Raw genomic sequence first — 14792 nt, 5'->3', positions numbered from 1 at the left:
AGCAGGAATAAAATACATAAAAATCTTAGAATCAAAGGATGGTTCGGATTGGAAGGGACCTTAAAGATTATCAAGTTCTAGCCCACCTGGACCAGGTTACTCAAAATCCCATCCAGCCTGGCCTTGAATACTTCCAGCAATGGGGCATCCACAGCTACTCTGGGCAACCTGTTCCAGTGTCTCACCCCCCTCCCACATGAAAGAATTTCTTCCTAATATCTAATCCAAATCTCCCCACTTTAAGTTTGAATACCCTTGTCCTGTCATCACATGATCTTGTAAATAGTTCCTCTCCAGCTTTGTTGTAAGCTCCCTCCGTGTACTGAAAGGTTGCAATTACATCAGCCTGAAATCTCTTTTCCAAGTTGAACTATTCCAATAAGCATCTCTGTGACCTCCTCTGGACTCACTCCAACAGGTCCATGTCCCTCCTGTGCTGGGAGCCCAGAGCTGGATGCAGAGATGCTTGGTCACAGAAGAAGAGAAATCCGATTTTAGTGTATGAAAAAAACCAGTCTCTAACTGAAAGTAAGCTTTTTGAAAGCAATTGGTCAACTGCTTAAATATTTGGTGGGGGAAAAAAGCTCTTGTGTTGCACTAAATGTTTTATAATTATTTCCATTTTGTTTGCAGAAGTGACATTTCTTGTATTGATGATTGTTTGTCATCATCAGAATATCCCAATTCCAATTTTGGCATCTACTGTCTAACCCAGTATGACACTTCCTGTGATTCTGTTTTAAATAATAGCTATATGTATTTTCAATCTTTGGCTAATTAATCTTGAAAGCACTCCATAAAGTGTCATAAGCAAGCCAATAAATACAGATAACGACGGATCCAATGTAATAATTATAATGCAGGAAAATCATGAAAGGACATTTTGAGATTTAAAAAAATAGACAATATAATCTATTAAACATAAACCCTGCAAGACCTGTATTGTGCAAAGTGACTTTCTAAAGGGTTTATAATGTTAAAGGACCCATCTTAATTGGGTCTTGAGAGAAATAATGTGGTCCTGGGAAACCGAGGTTATCCAGGAGGAGCGAATCAGCACATGTAAAAGAGAAAGGGACATTAATCAGAAAACAAAGCAACCTAATACACGATTGTATTCTTTGATTAGAAAAGCAAGCCAGACATAGATTTGATTTAATACTGTAGTTGAACAAATAGTTATGTTGGGAGCACATTGTAGCTACTTGAAATTCAAGTACTTATGAAGTAGAAATTGCTAAGATTAGGGATGTGAGCACAATTTTAATTCAGACTTTTCAGGTCAACATATTTCAAGGCATGCCAAAAACCATTTTGCTTTTCAGTTCAGCCAGTGCAGGTGTCTTTCTTCATCTTAGAATATTGCCTGAGTTTGTGTTGAATTGTTCAGAAGGGCAGATAGCACCTGCAAATAAAATTGCTCCAAAATATGCTCATGCTTCCCCAACACATTCTCATGTTGGGCTTTCTGAGTGATACCCACTTCAACTCAACCAAACTATTTGGGAATTTAGTGGAAAAGGCTGTTAGGTGACCACTTAAATTTCTTTTGAAATTGAGAGATTGCTGTGGAAGTACGAGGAAGCCACATTAGTGTTAGACAGCAATTTTGGTTTACCAGCATACTTATTGAAAATGGATATTTAAGAAAGTTAAGACTATTTTAAAAAAAGTGTTTTGGCAAACACTTTTATCCTCAGTAATGGGAGAATTTTAGAGAATGTAAAACATTTTATTGTAAGGAAACATACCAGGAAGATATAAGGGTTAGGAAACAAAAATCCCTGTAATTTCAGGTAAATCTAAAGCACAGATTTGGTGATATTGGGAGGAGTGGAGCTTTGAAAATTATGTGTTTGTTTCAGTTGGACCTGAAATCATCTTCAAATGATTTCTGCTACCTCCCAGTTTACTTTTTTTCGGTTTCAGTTATCAAATGGAAAAATATATTATTCATCTAGCCCTAGAAGGGGGAAAAAAGAAAATCAAGGCTAAGGCAATTAAATATTGTTCTCAAAAACTGGACACTATCCCTGCCTCTGTCACAAAGTTCCTAGGTGGGCATGTCAGACTTGAGAAGTGGCTAGTGTGTTCTTTCATGGAAGCCTGGCACTAAACACAAGTTGTTTTGCAGAATTTCTTGGTACTTATGGATGCAGTGCAGCCCAGTGGGAGCTGTGCTTCCAAAATGGAATGTTATGTTGCATTATAATGAGTGTTTTGCAGGACAAGTTCTTCCATATCTTATATTGATGCATTGTTTCTTAAATGTTTATTCTGTGACATTAGGATGGGTGAAATTATAACTCAACCAATTAAAAAATTATTTTATCAAAATTTGTAAAGTCCTTAGAGGCTGTTAATATGCATATAGTAGACAGATTTGAGGAAATTAATAACCTTGACTTTGAGGGAAGTTGGAGCAACATGTTAAAATCCTGAATAAATACTGAAATAAAATTTGGAAACAACATATTGAATCACTGCTTTTAAATGGAGCAGCAAAGACACTGAACATTCAATGAACTGGTAAAAGCTCATACATGATATATTATTGAAGCCCATTTCACAGTTCTTCAGGTGGAGTCAGATGAAAGTTGCATCTATATTCTGGAATTTCCTAACTTTGAAGAGTTTGATCTTACAATATAAACAATAATAACAAGAACTGTTTTAATTGAGGGAATGTTATTTTTTTTTTTAGTTCTTAAATGAAACGTAAGAAGTTACTTAAAAAGAAACTATACTTAAAGTTAGTTTTATTGTATGGATGCCATTGGTAAATGCAGATGTAGATGTTAATTCCACTGAAAGGATCTCATACCTGAAAAAATCTAGTGACTGATAGCAGCTGGGTGGTCCTTATCCAGTCATTTTCTGGCACTGGTTGGGAAGGGATACCTGCTTCACAGGTCTTCCCTGAAAAAAGGAAAAACACAATTCTGCAATGCTGCATATCTTGTGCTCCTGCTTGGGGCAGAAGTGTACTCATGAGCGCAGGCTCTTCTCCCTCCTACTCTTCTTTCACCTGTCCTCTTAATCTGCTGTCATCTTATGCTCTCCTTGTTCAGACAGTGTATTCTTGTCTCAGGTCCAGTTATCAATCCTTAAGCTTTGAACTTGGTCTCGGCTGAATTCTCAGGAATCATCATCCCACTGTTATAAATGATCGATTGAAAAGCCAAATTATCAAAAATGCGAAAAGATTTTATTTATCTTTTTCTGCAACCAAAATACGGTCCTCAAAACCACCACATCCAAAGAGACAGCGTCACGCCGGGGATCGGTGCTGAGTAGTGGCAGGCACTGATCTTGTCAGGGGAAGGCGATATTCAGGTGTATCTTTCTGGCTACTTCTGTTATCTCCATCGATGGTATCAGTCCAGCGATGACTACTCTTACAATCATCGCACTGGCCCCGTCTGTCCATAGGTAAACGGAGGTATTGTTCTCCTGCTGCCTTCAGGAATTTCGACATTCTGAAGCAGACATCTGTCCCTGGGCTGCTTGTGGTCAGAGACTCATTTGGATTTTACAATCTTAAAAAATACATTCTCTCTTTAAGCATGAATTATTTCATAACATATATTACATCACCTTCTGTTCTGTTTCCAAATTACTTACAGTCTCCTTCCCTGCACTATTTTCATTTATTTTCTAAGTGATCAGTTGAGAGCCAAATTATCAAAAATGCGAAAAGATTTTATTTATCTTTTTCTGCAACCAAAATACGGTCCTCAAAACCACCACAGCCAAAGAGAGCGTCGAGCCTGGGATTGGCTCTGGGTGAACCTGGATCCGACCTCTATCGGATCCCGCCGCGTTCACGCAAGCTGCTTCTAGCAACGAGGTTTTATACAGTTTATTGTGCCCGAGGCGAAGGAGTCCCAGTTTCTTTTGTAACTCTTCACATGCATAGTTGGTTCTTTCAGTGTGCAGAGCTGGACAAAGGCCATCTCCTGGTGGATAGCCAGCGTTGATTGAATTCGGGGAAGCCATGTATTCACATGTATGATCCTGGTAGTCCCTGACTGTCTTGATTGATGTTATCCACAGGATGATGATCGCTCTTAGGCGGTTTCGAAGACTCAAGATACCGGTGATCAAGCGTCTATTCCTACGCTAAAGTGTCAATTGTTATCTTAGCTGTGTCCGGGAATCTCAGGATAGACATCCGAGAGACACGTTCGGATTTCACAATCTTTATAAAATACATTCTTTGATAGCATGAATTATTTCTTACATATATTACCTTTTCTGATAGTTTGAGTTGCCTTTACTACGCCCCTAATTGCCTGTGTTTTTCAGATGTATCATCACCAGCTCCTGATTTCAATCTGCATCATGGGATTTCCTGTCTAATCTAAAATTTTGACTCCTGTGAATTGCTTTTCTTCCTGGCTTTGCTCTTCGTCTGTATTAAATTATTATTTTAAGTTCCTAAGCTTAGGGAGCAACCTAAGCAAGCTTGGCTGGTCTGGAGCATCATTGGTGCTCTCTGGCAGAGTGGTTTATATTGGGAGGCTCAGGGCTTAGTCCTATGGCAGTTTCAACAGATAAACACTAGCAAGTCTTGTTTGGGCAATCAAAAAACAATTTAAAATATTTTCTTTATCTTTTTATGTGTTTGCTTCAAAAAAAGGCTGAACCTTGGCAAAACTTATTTAAAAATTCTATCTGAATGAGAGGAATTTTAGTTCTAATAATTAATAGTTGGCAAAATGATAGGATGCTGAAAAAGTGGCCTAGGTAAATGTTGGGCTGCCTGAGTTAGAAGACAAGGCCACCTCTCTTTCCTAGTCTACACCCTTTTATTTTACACAGATTCTGTATTAAATAGCTTCAGGTAAACTATATTTTCATACCGTCAGACTTTAGTTATATTGCTTTACACTACTATAAAACTACTAAAAATCTAATGTTTTGGAAATACGCGGCCATATTAATATTTTTTTGTTTTTCCAAGGCATCATGCCTCCTGTGAACAAATATATAGCTTTCCTTAAGATAGTTTGTGTTTCTTTATGTGACCTTTCCAGGAAGAACTCATAGCCTATTCAATATAATACTTTTCTTTGAAGAAAGTAATCTTACTTGGAAAAATGCAGCGCCATCACAGTTCTGTAACCTTGCAGTTTTAGCACAGAATAAACATAATGCACATTAAGTGCTACATTGTCTCCAGCAGACTACAGACTGATTTCAGACAGCAGGGAAAAGTATCTATCTCCTAGAATAAAAACGTTAGGCTGCTCTGTGAATTAAATGCTGGTTTGTTGCTTCCAGTATGGATACATGCTGAGACTCAGGTAGTGAACATTTCATCTTGTAATATATAATTACCCATTGAAGGTAAATTAAAGACAACTCCTCACATACAAGTATTGTCTTGCTTTAAAAGGAATACAAAAACATCTGGGTGCTTAAGACAATGATTCTTTAAACTTTTGTTTTTCAGGTTCTTCCTTTAAATCAAGCTGTAGCAAAGGAGAAAAAACACTAGAATTCATCCCAATAAATCTTCATCTGCAAAGAATGCATGTGCATAGTCCTCGATTGAAAGGTAAAGAAACTCCCCAAGTATGACAAAGTAGGCTTTGAAATACAGTTTCACTGAAATTTAGAAATCACATCCAAAGTCAAAGCTCTGCAAGGAATTTCCCTGCCTCATCTTCTGATGCCACAAGTTGTGGACATTTACTGCACATCTTGGAAAACTAAGGGCTGGTTAACTAAATTTCTTCTAAGTTCCTTTCTAAAAATAGATTCCAGGGATGTGCTCATTTTGTTCCTATGACACTTCAGGCAAATAAGTAAATGCAGAATATATGCTCACTGAAATGTATTGGTAACCTATGCATGGTTAAAAATATTCTGTTGTAGCAGTGCAGAACTGTCATGATTCAGTGCACAATGCTCAGTAAGATTCATGTCCTTCTCAGGCATCCACTTAATTTTTCATTGTGATCCATAATGCTGTAAAAGCCAGACTTAATGCTCTTGTTTTAAGGTCGTTTTATTTTTCCCCCCCAACCCCATCCCTGCCAGTTTGCCACCAGAGACAGTGATAGAGCACAATGCAGTACTTTTCCTCCCAGAGATTGCTTGGATGAGCTCACCAGCCCAAGTGATGGGAGTTAAATGGTTCCATAAAGGACAGTATTACTTCTAAACCTAATTTATCCTATTTCTTAGGAAGTTGTAATGAGCCCAGCACTGCTTGGTTCTAAATCAGCTTATGCAGTGCTGCTCTGTTATGCCCACCTACCCCATGTAAGTATTTGCTCAGTGTTGAGTGAAAATACTGCAAACTTCCAACATCTCCTGGAAAGGGGGATAACTTTCTGTAACATGATCTGTGGTTCTTTTTAACACAGAATTCTGTTGTTGCCACTTGCATATGATTTTAGCAGCTTCCTTTACAGATCAAAGATTATACTGATACATATATATGACCAAATCATGGCACAGTGAATAATTTGTTGATAAATTGAGATCTGTTAAATTTACTGTAACTACAAACACAGAAATTGCATTCTGTTAAAAGTTTTTGCCTTATTAATACACTCTGCATCTAAGATTGTAAAACAGTAAGTACAAAAGTGGAAAAATTCCTGTTTTATACTGTGTGAGGCTGATGTTCATCCACTTCTAAACTGGGATACAGGGGCTTCCAGTTGTCTGTTAGATATGGTTGGTTCAATATTTTGTTATTTCTTTTACTAAAAAACTGTGCCTCCAAATATTTCAACAAGATGGCGATTTATAATGACATAATGTGATAACACAGATTTTAATTTAATGTTTTCAAGTTAATTAATTAACTCAAAAGGATTTTTAGGTTTGTAATGATGGCCAGAAGCTTAACATTGTCTTTTCAAGAAAACCTCTTTGTGAACAGGACACTGTACGTCTATTTGCTAAATAAAAAGTGGAATGAAATCTGTGATTTACTTAAGCACTCACAACTTTTACAGTACTGGAATTTTGTTTTGCTTTTTTATGAATTTTCTCCCTTCTTCTCCAAAACCATTTTGCTTGGCGCACACGGTTAAGCGATAATCAAAGAGGGTACAGGAAGAGATAAATGTTAGAATTGTTCTAGTTGTCTTCCAAATTTGGATCTTCAAATTATAAAACTCTGCCTGTATTACTTAACTAATGTTCTTCCCTGTGTCTTGTATTAGATATATGCAGTCTAAACAGTTTCTAGCAATTGCTAATCGATCTGGAATAGGCAGCACTTCGATATTAAGTTGGTCTTTCTCAGCTCATGCTTTGCTTGGCATATATCAAAGGACACTGGGATATAACCAGGAGAATGACGCTGGAAGGGGGAGAATGAAAATTCATGAAGGTGACATTTAAACAAGCTAATGATCCATAGAGGTGTCATTAACCCTTACACTATCAGATATCTTAATTTTGGGAATGCAAGATAGGTTTTAATCCCATCTATTGTATATACACATTGGTATGTGGGGGTTTTTTTGTGTTTGACATGTATAATAATAGGTTTACTTTTCCTGAACTTTTGTTTGGGTTGTTATTGGGTACTGAAATGGAAGAGAAAATGTGCTTAAGCTTTCAGTAGGAATAGCTTTGAGGAAAAATACTGTTTTCCTATGGGTCAATGGTATCCTTATCCATTTGATAAACCCCACATTGTGCTCTGTTCATCATACTAGAGAGCTTAAATCTATATATTGACATAGCTTTGCTTTTGTTCCTGTTTACAACATGTGCTTGTTTTAAATAGATTTGGTGAACTGATTTTTGTTTTGCATCTGGCCAGTTTAAGACACTGACTGCCTCCTGTGGAGGAAGGCAGGTTGCCTCAAAATTGGGATTGAGCTGTTCTTGACAAGATGCAGCTCCTGTGGTGCTCTGCTGTGTTTTAAGCTGTCTTCACTGCAGCGGGGTGTCAGCAGTAGCCTGCTCTTGCTTGATGGCTATGAGTTACTGGAGCACTCCTGCAGCAGTGCACTGATGCTGACACTGCGTGTCCTTCACAAGGAGCTCCACTGATGTGTAAGTAGAGCACATCACAAGGCATTCCTCCCAAGCCATGCAGCACCCTGCTGCACTGTGCTCTGGAAAATGGGAGTGAGACTGCCCTGTGCCCATCACCAGGCGTGGATGTTTGCTCCTCGTCCTTTGCCATCCTTACTCTCCCATGTAGGTTGTGTGAGGCAGGTACTCAGCTGTGCTGGGTGTGTTCCTGTCTCAGACAGCTGCTCCTTGACCATGCTGAGAAGAGACCACAGGCTGAATAAAGGCTCCCTTCTGGATAAATCCCCCCGTAACTATAAACAGGGTCAGAAGCGGGTTTAGTCTTTTAAATGTTTTTTGTTGTTTCATGAGATATCTCTAAACATATTCAGAACCCTAATGAGTTCGTCTCTTATCTTGATTTCAAGCCACTGCTGTTTTAAGCAATAGAACTCCTTATTGTCAAGTATCAGTGGAGTCTTAATAGCTGAAGCATATGTATTATGGATAATCTGTATAAAGACCTAAAAGAATGGGCTGCTTAAGAATCTTGAAGCTCACCTTAGGTGAATGAAATTATGTCACTTCTCCTTTTAAGTGGATATTGAAGAGTCACCAACTCATTAGAGCTCAAATCAATTTGAGCAAATATGTTCTGAGATTCAGCTCAGGAAGTAAAGCATAGTTCATTAACTGTGAATAATTTGTACAGTGCTCATGCTTCTGGGGATATTTATCATCAGAATGCAAGTTCTATTTTAGGAGAGGTCTAGATTTTAATTTACATGGGAAACTTCTTTGAGGAATAAAACAGTTCTCAAAAAACATCCTGTAATGTTTCCTTTAGAAATACATTTTAAGGATGAGGCATTCTGAACTGCACTTTTATACCTCCAGTAAGTTCAGGTACAAAACAGGTACTTACTGTAAATGTTAGAAAAAATAGCTATTAGAAAAAATAACTATTTGGTGTGGGATGTAATTAAATCTTCATCTCTGCACTGACAATCGATCACGAGCTCTTTGAAAAATGATGTTTCACCTCCAGCTCTGTAAGAATATATCCACACAAAGAATTCATCCCCTATGTCATAAGGCATCAGGTATATACAGAAAGAGACAACAGATTGCTTTCTCAGCAAGCATTTCATTAGTATGATTTATTTCCTATTCTGGTAGTTTCTCAACTGACTTTCTCTGTGTTTATAAACATATATAAAAAGTGTATGTCATAGAGCAGGGCTCACCGATTTAGCATTAAACACCATTATGTCTGAAAGTACAGTAACATTACATCTAAACAAATTAAAACTAGAAAAGGAATAGGGATTTTTACTAGTCTGACTTCTCTGGGAATGCAGCGAATTCGTTGTCACTTGAAATCTTTTAATCAAGATTAGATGCCTAAACAAAGAGATGCCTTCACTCAACCAAGAGACAAGCTTGATGCAGAAATTATTAGCTGTAATTCTGTAGTCTCTATTATTCAGTCAGACTATTCCATCATAATGGTCTCTTTTGACTCTAAAATGCTTGAATCTGTGCACCTCAACATGACTACAAGTTAAATAATGAAAGGGGCAATAAAATGAAATATACAATGGGCAAATTTACTTGTCAGCTTTGTAAACTGCAGAGCTGGAATATTGTTCTACTCAGTGGCACATAATTTAGATATAGCCATAAATCAAATGAACTTTTTAAAGTGTGCAGGTGGCTGTATAGAAAGATTGATTAGCTCTTGGGCCTTCTTGGGACATGGATTATCAATTATTCCCTGGAAATCATATAGACTTATCCTTACCTTTTGTGGAATAGATGTCATAGTGTTTCCGTGATTTAGGGATAGAAGCATTCAGATGTCTGTATTTCTCTATTCCCATTCCAGATGCTCTGTATGATGTTATCACTGTGGGAGCCCCAGCAGCACATTTCCAAGGATTTAAGAATGGAGGTCTCCGGAAACTGCTGAGTAAATTTGAGGCTGAAAGACGAAAGTAAGTATTCTTTCCAGTAGCTGGGAAAATACCATTAATGTTGCATTAAAATGCCGTAAGCTCACTGAATAACAAAACAGTTTATCCTGGTGAATGAATGGAAGATTACAATCTAGTAGGATTGAACATTGCATTCATAAAATATTTCCTTTTTTTTCCCTGCTTTGATGAAAATTGAAGCACGCTCTACTTTTAGGGTTAAGACTAATTTTGAATAAACACAGGAAATTACCTTAAGCTGTGCTGGAGGATGTTCAGGTTGGGAGGATTTCTTCATGAAAAGGGTTTTTGTGCATTGGAACTTGCCAGAGAAGTGGTGGAGTCATCATCTCTGGAAGTGCTCAAGAAAAGACAGGACTTGGCTCTCAGTGCTATGGTTTAGTCGATATGGTAGTTGTTCTGTCAAAGGTTGGACACAATGATCTTGGAGGTCTTCTGCAACCTTAATGATTCAAAATTATGATTTTTTTCCTTGTATTTTAGGAAGCTGGAGGTATATCAGTACTTGAAAACCTGCTGTTCAGAATGAGGTATCTCTTTGGCAGTTCTTGTGCTAAGAGGAATGTACCTGTCGACAATTTTTAAATACAGAAACTGTAACTTAAGGTAGCAGCTTTATTTCTGACAGGCCTGGGTGTATACTAAGATAGAAGTATTTTCAGTATGCTGTGAAAAAACAAACTGCTCTTATTCTTCAGAAAGCCAAAATAAGACTAATCAAAAATAAAGGTTTCAGTTTATTGTGGAACTCAAATGCTTTGTTCACTGTTAAACATGCACAAAAGTGTTAGTTACATCTTTTCCTAAGAATTGGATGTATTTGCATTGTTGCTATGGCTGTTCAGATTTTCAAGCAGGCACAGCTGTCACTGGCAGCCCCTGTAGTTGTGACTGCTCAGTGCTTCAACTGATGGTGCTAACTGCAGTGTTACAGCATTGCAAAGAGAATGCAGGAAGGAAGTACTCTGATCTAAATTATCATGACAGTCCACAGAAAATTAATTCCATTTTAGTCAATGCTCAAAAAAGTTTCATGGATAAAATATCCTAAAGAATAAAAGGAAAATTATTCAAATCTGCTGTTGAATAGGAGTTGGCATTAATATTAACATCAAACAAAACCCAGCAGATCTGGTTGCTCTGAAAGCTGTATTATTGAGGGGGTCTTGCTTGCACTATGCAGTATAAAAACCCTGTTAAATCCTCAAAAATCTTTCATTTCCCTGACCACCTCTGATGCTGAAACCTGCCAACAAAACATGTACATCCTGTTGATCACATAAGACGCATCAATAAACTTGGTGTTAATATTCTGCTGTCAGCAAACTGATATGGGCAGCCTTAGCCCCATCATATGAAGGCCTACAAAGTACATGTTTTCTGCTGAAGAAAATGTCTGAAGACATTTCTTAAAGTATCTGCCCCTTTACTATCTGATTAATGTAGTTGCAATAGTGGTTTGTGGGTTTTTATCATAATAATTTATAACTGAAGCCGCAAGATATAAATAATATAACAGACATAATCATTTAAAGTCATATGATATAAAGTACCATTACAGTTCTCACAGTGCTCAGCTTTCAGAAAATGAACCATTTCTTACTAGCTCAGTCCTGCAGCATATCCATGCTGGCAGAGTGGGACTTCCCAAAATGGAGGATAGCTGTGAGACAAAAAATTCTCTGTGATTTCTCTTCATTGGAGAAAAGAGAAAATGCTTTATAGGGAAGAGAATGTCTTCCTGGAAGAACACACATTGCAATATCTCATAGGCATCACTAGACATTGCCCATGTTTCTTACTTGCTGGTAATAGTGGGGAGGAGATGATGGGTGATACCTTTGTGCAGGTTCTATCAAGGCATTTCAGGCCTATGTCAAGAGCCTGCGCATCTCTTTACATTTGCTCTGCTGCTTAGATTTTCCTGCATCCCTCAGAAACACCTGTCTTTTGGCAATTTTTAAGGACGGGGTACAAGAAGTTTACACTGACAGTTTCCTTTATGTTCCTGGGTTCTCTGGGAAAAGCAAAAGTCTGTCTTCAGGATGATATAACTAGGGTAGCTATGCTACTGTCCTGTCAGGCTCTTCCTAAAAAATGAGCCTGAGTCAGTCTAGGAAATTGAAGTTTGAGCCCTGAAAACAGTGCAGTGCAGTTTTCAGCTAATCAGTTGCCAGAGCTGGGGAAATGGTCAGTTGAGTATGAACTTCCACAAAGCAGAAAGGAGGAAGCCTCCAAAATTCATCTTTCCTGCTGTCTTTGAGAGCAGCTCAGAGAAAACTCCATGTTTTGGTTTTTCAACTTCAAGAACTTGTGTGAGTTGAAAGACAGGAGTAAGCAAGCTCTCAATACAATCTCACTTAATGAATATTCAGGAGGGGGTCTGCTTTAAATAAATACATGAAAGGAGCATTCTCAATCTTATAGTGGACAAATTTATTTCACTGTGGCGACAACAGTGTTACTTTGCATGCACCTGTTTATTTCGCTGCATAAAGATGTTTTGAGGACACATTGTGTCCCCAAGGGCACCTTTTGCAATTTAAATTTCCTGTTTTACGATGGGGCTAGATTTTCTGAAGATTTTGTTGAAGGAAGAAGTGACACCTTGTGATATCAGTGAGAATATAGAACGAACAGGAAAAATGCAGATTCAGCAGCCATTTTCTCTAGGCTAACTGAGCTGAAGACCTAGCGCAAGATGTGGGAAGAGATTAGTTCTCAGCCAATCCTAGTAGCTGTCAAGATGTGACAGAATTGTTTTTGACATTCAGTGTGATTATTAGAGCAGTTTATCAAAATATTCAACAGTGTCAGCATATCGCAATATATTTCTTGCTCAATCTTAGACTTGTGGAATTAACAGACAAAGAGAAACAGTTATCTGGTAGCATTTGCAGTTGCAAAACAAAAACAAGACTGAGACATATGTTTTGTGAAAGTCTATCAAACAGAAGAATGTGGAAAATGTGGATGTGAAGATAGTTCTGGCATGTTTTCTGTTACACAGAATATGAATCTTTGTGCAGACACAAAGGGAAAGTCCTGTATAATAATATTTACAAAAATGCGGTGTTTTTGCAATTCTTCTCTCATTTATTACCATCAGGAATGTCATATCCAATTTTTTTAGAAGGCACATTAAAAAAAAAGAAGAGGGTCTGAAATAAGAGCAAGAAAGGGTTTTCTTTTAGGTGAAAAATATAGTATTTTCTGGTATGTGATCTGAAGCCCATTCTGTTGCATACTGTTCTTAATCTGTACCAAAGAGACAAATCAAAGGCCCTTCCACTACAAACATCAGTCAAGTATATGAGGCATGGCTCTAGTATGTCCATCCCTTTAGTAACAAGTAGTGAATTTCATAACACGAGTAAAAACAATTGATACTTTTTTAAATTTTTGTTTAGGCATGATAGCATTTACATTAAAATAAGTAGGATGATTAAAGTATGGTAATTAATTGCAGAATATTAATTATTTGTGTATGATATACATTTATTTTAGAATATATTTCATTATTCAGTATTGGTATGTTATTTTAATTCTTTCTTTTCCTATATCTGTATGAAAGAAAAAGTCAGGCAGTTGTTCCGATACAGTCTCTTTGGCTTGATAGTATAGATTATTTCTTCTTCCGGCAAATGGAAGGGCTTGTCTTCTCATCAGTCTAGATGGCACAACAAATTATTGTTTTTAGAGCTCAGCTGTGCAGAAACATTTAAATCAGGCATTCTCTAAGTTATACCCATATAGTGCCTCACTGCTTGGAGTGTTCATAAATCACTTTCAAGATACACAAAGGACTTTTTTTCTGATTTAAAATCTAATTCAATCATCTCTATTTTAACCAAAGCACATAGACCTATGATTGCAAATTTTTACTGCCCCTACTCTAACCATCAAGAAAAAGAGGTGCATACAAGCTGCATTAGGTGCTGTGATTCTCTGTGGATTTGTACATAATTTCTAGCAAGCTGTTTGGAAATGATCCTGCTTTAACTTTGCAAAATGTTTAAACTGGAACATTACTGAAAAACATTTTCTGTTAGGTTTTTTTCCCCCCAAAGCTATACTAATTTAATTAATTTAATTTGGGTTTGAACAGTCTAAAAGGACTATTTCTGTTTGAGGCCTAGATTTTTAGTAAAGGTATGAGGTGTGCTCCTTCAGTAAGGTAGCTGTTTGGTGACCAGAGATTTTATTAATGTTGCAGTATTCTGTGTTCCTATTGCCTGAATTTTGTAGCCTTCAACCCATTTCCATTCTCTGAGGAATCAGAAATGGTACCATTTCACAGAAAGTCCCAGAGATATTGAAATAATAAAGATCTATGTTTGACCTAATTGTAGTCTTTCTTCTCAAAGGAAATGCCTGCCACGCCTAAGAATTTTCATGTTATTCTTTGCTCATTTTACCCTATTTTTTGAATGTATACATGTGTGTGAGGAAGAGACATTGGACTTCATTGAGGTAGGAATGAAGAAAAATAGAGAAGCAGCAGGAAGTGTGCATACAGCCTTAGCTATTTGCCTCACGATAAGGATTTGTGGACATTCAGTCATCATAGACAGAACTAACAGCATCATTCTATTTTCCTCATATTCCACATTAGAATTTCCAAGGTGGCAAGGGAATCTTAAGGAAATAAAAAAAAAAAAAAACAAAAGCAATTCAAACTTCTAGTTTCTTTTAAGCCTGTTTGCATAACCTCAGCTCTGATCATCTGGTTTAGTTTTATTTCCTGAGATCATGAATTATCCCGAGTTTTCTATGCAGCAATTTATTTTTGATCATAAGTTC

General features: G+C 37.2%; 1 protein-coding gene across 2 annotated transcripts in view; it reads left to right on the top strand.

Moving 5' to 3' along the window:
* The window catches only part of INPP4B (inositol polyphosphate-4-phosphatase type II B), a 192201-nt gene that overhangs the window by 102494 nt on the left and 74915 nt on the right, over positions 1-14792 (top strand). For both annotated transcript variants that reach the window (XM_005427765.2, XM_031062590.1), the window contains exons 11-12: positions 5459-5563; positions 9881-9989. In XM_005427765.2, the coding sequence (XP_005427822.1) occupies positions 5459-5563; positions 9881-9989 (214 nt within the window). The remainder of the gene's footprint in view (positions 1-5458; positions 5564-9880; positions 9990-14792) is intronic.

This window comes from Geospiza fortis, unplaced genomic scaffold (assembly GCF_000277835.1).
Source record: "Geospiza fortis unplaced genomic scaffold, GeoFor_1.0 scaffold35, whole genome shotgun sequence".
Classification (NCBI taxonomy): domain Eukaryota; kingdom Metazoa; phylum Chordata; class Aves; order Passeriformes; family Thraupidae; genus Geospiza; species Geospiza fortis.
This window is presented reverse-complemented; position numbering and strand designations above follow the sequence as displayed.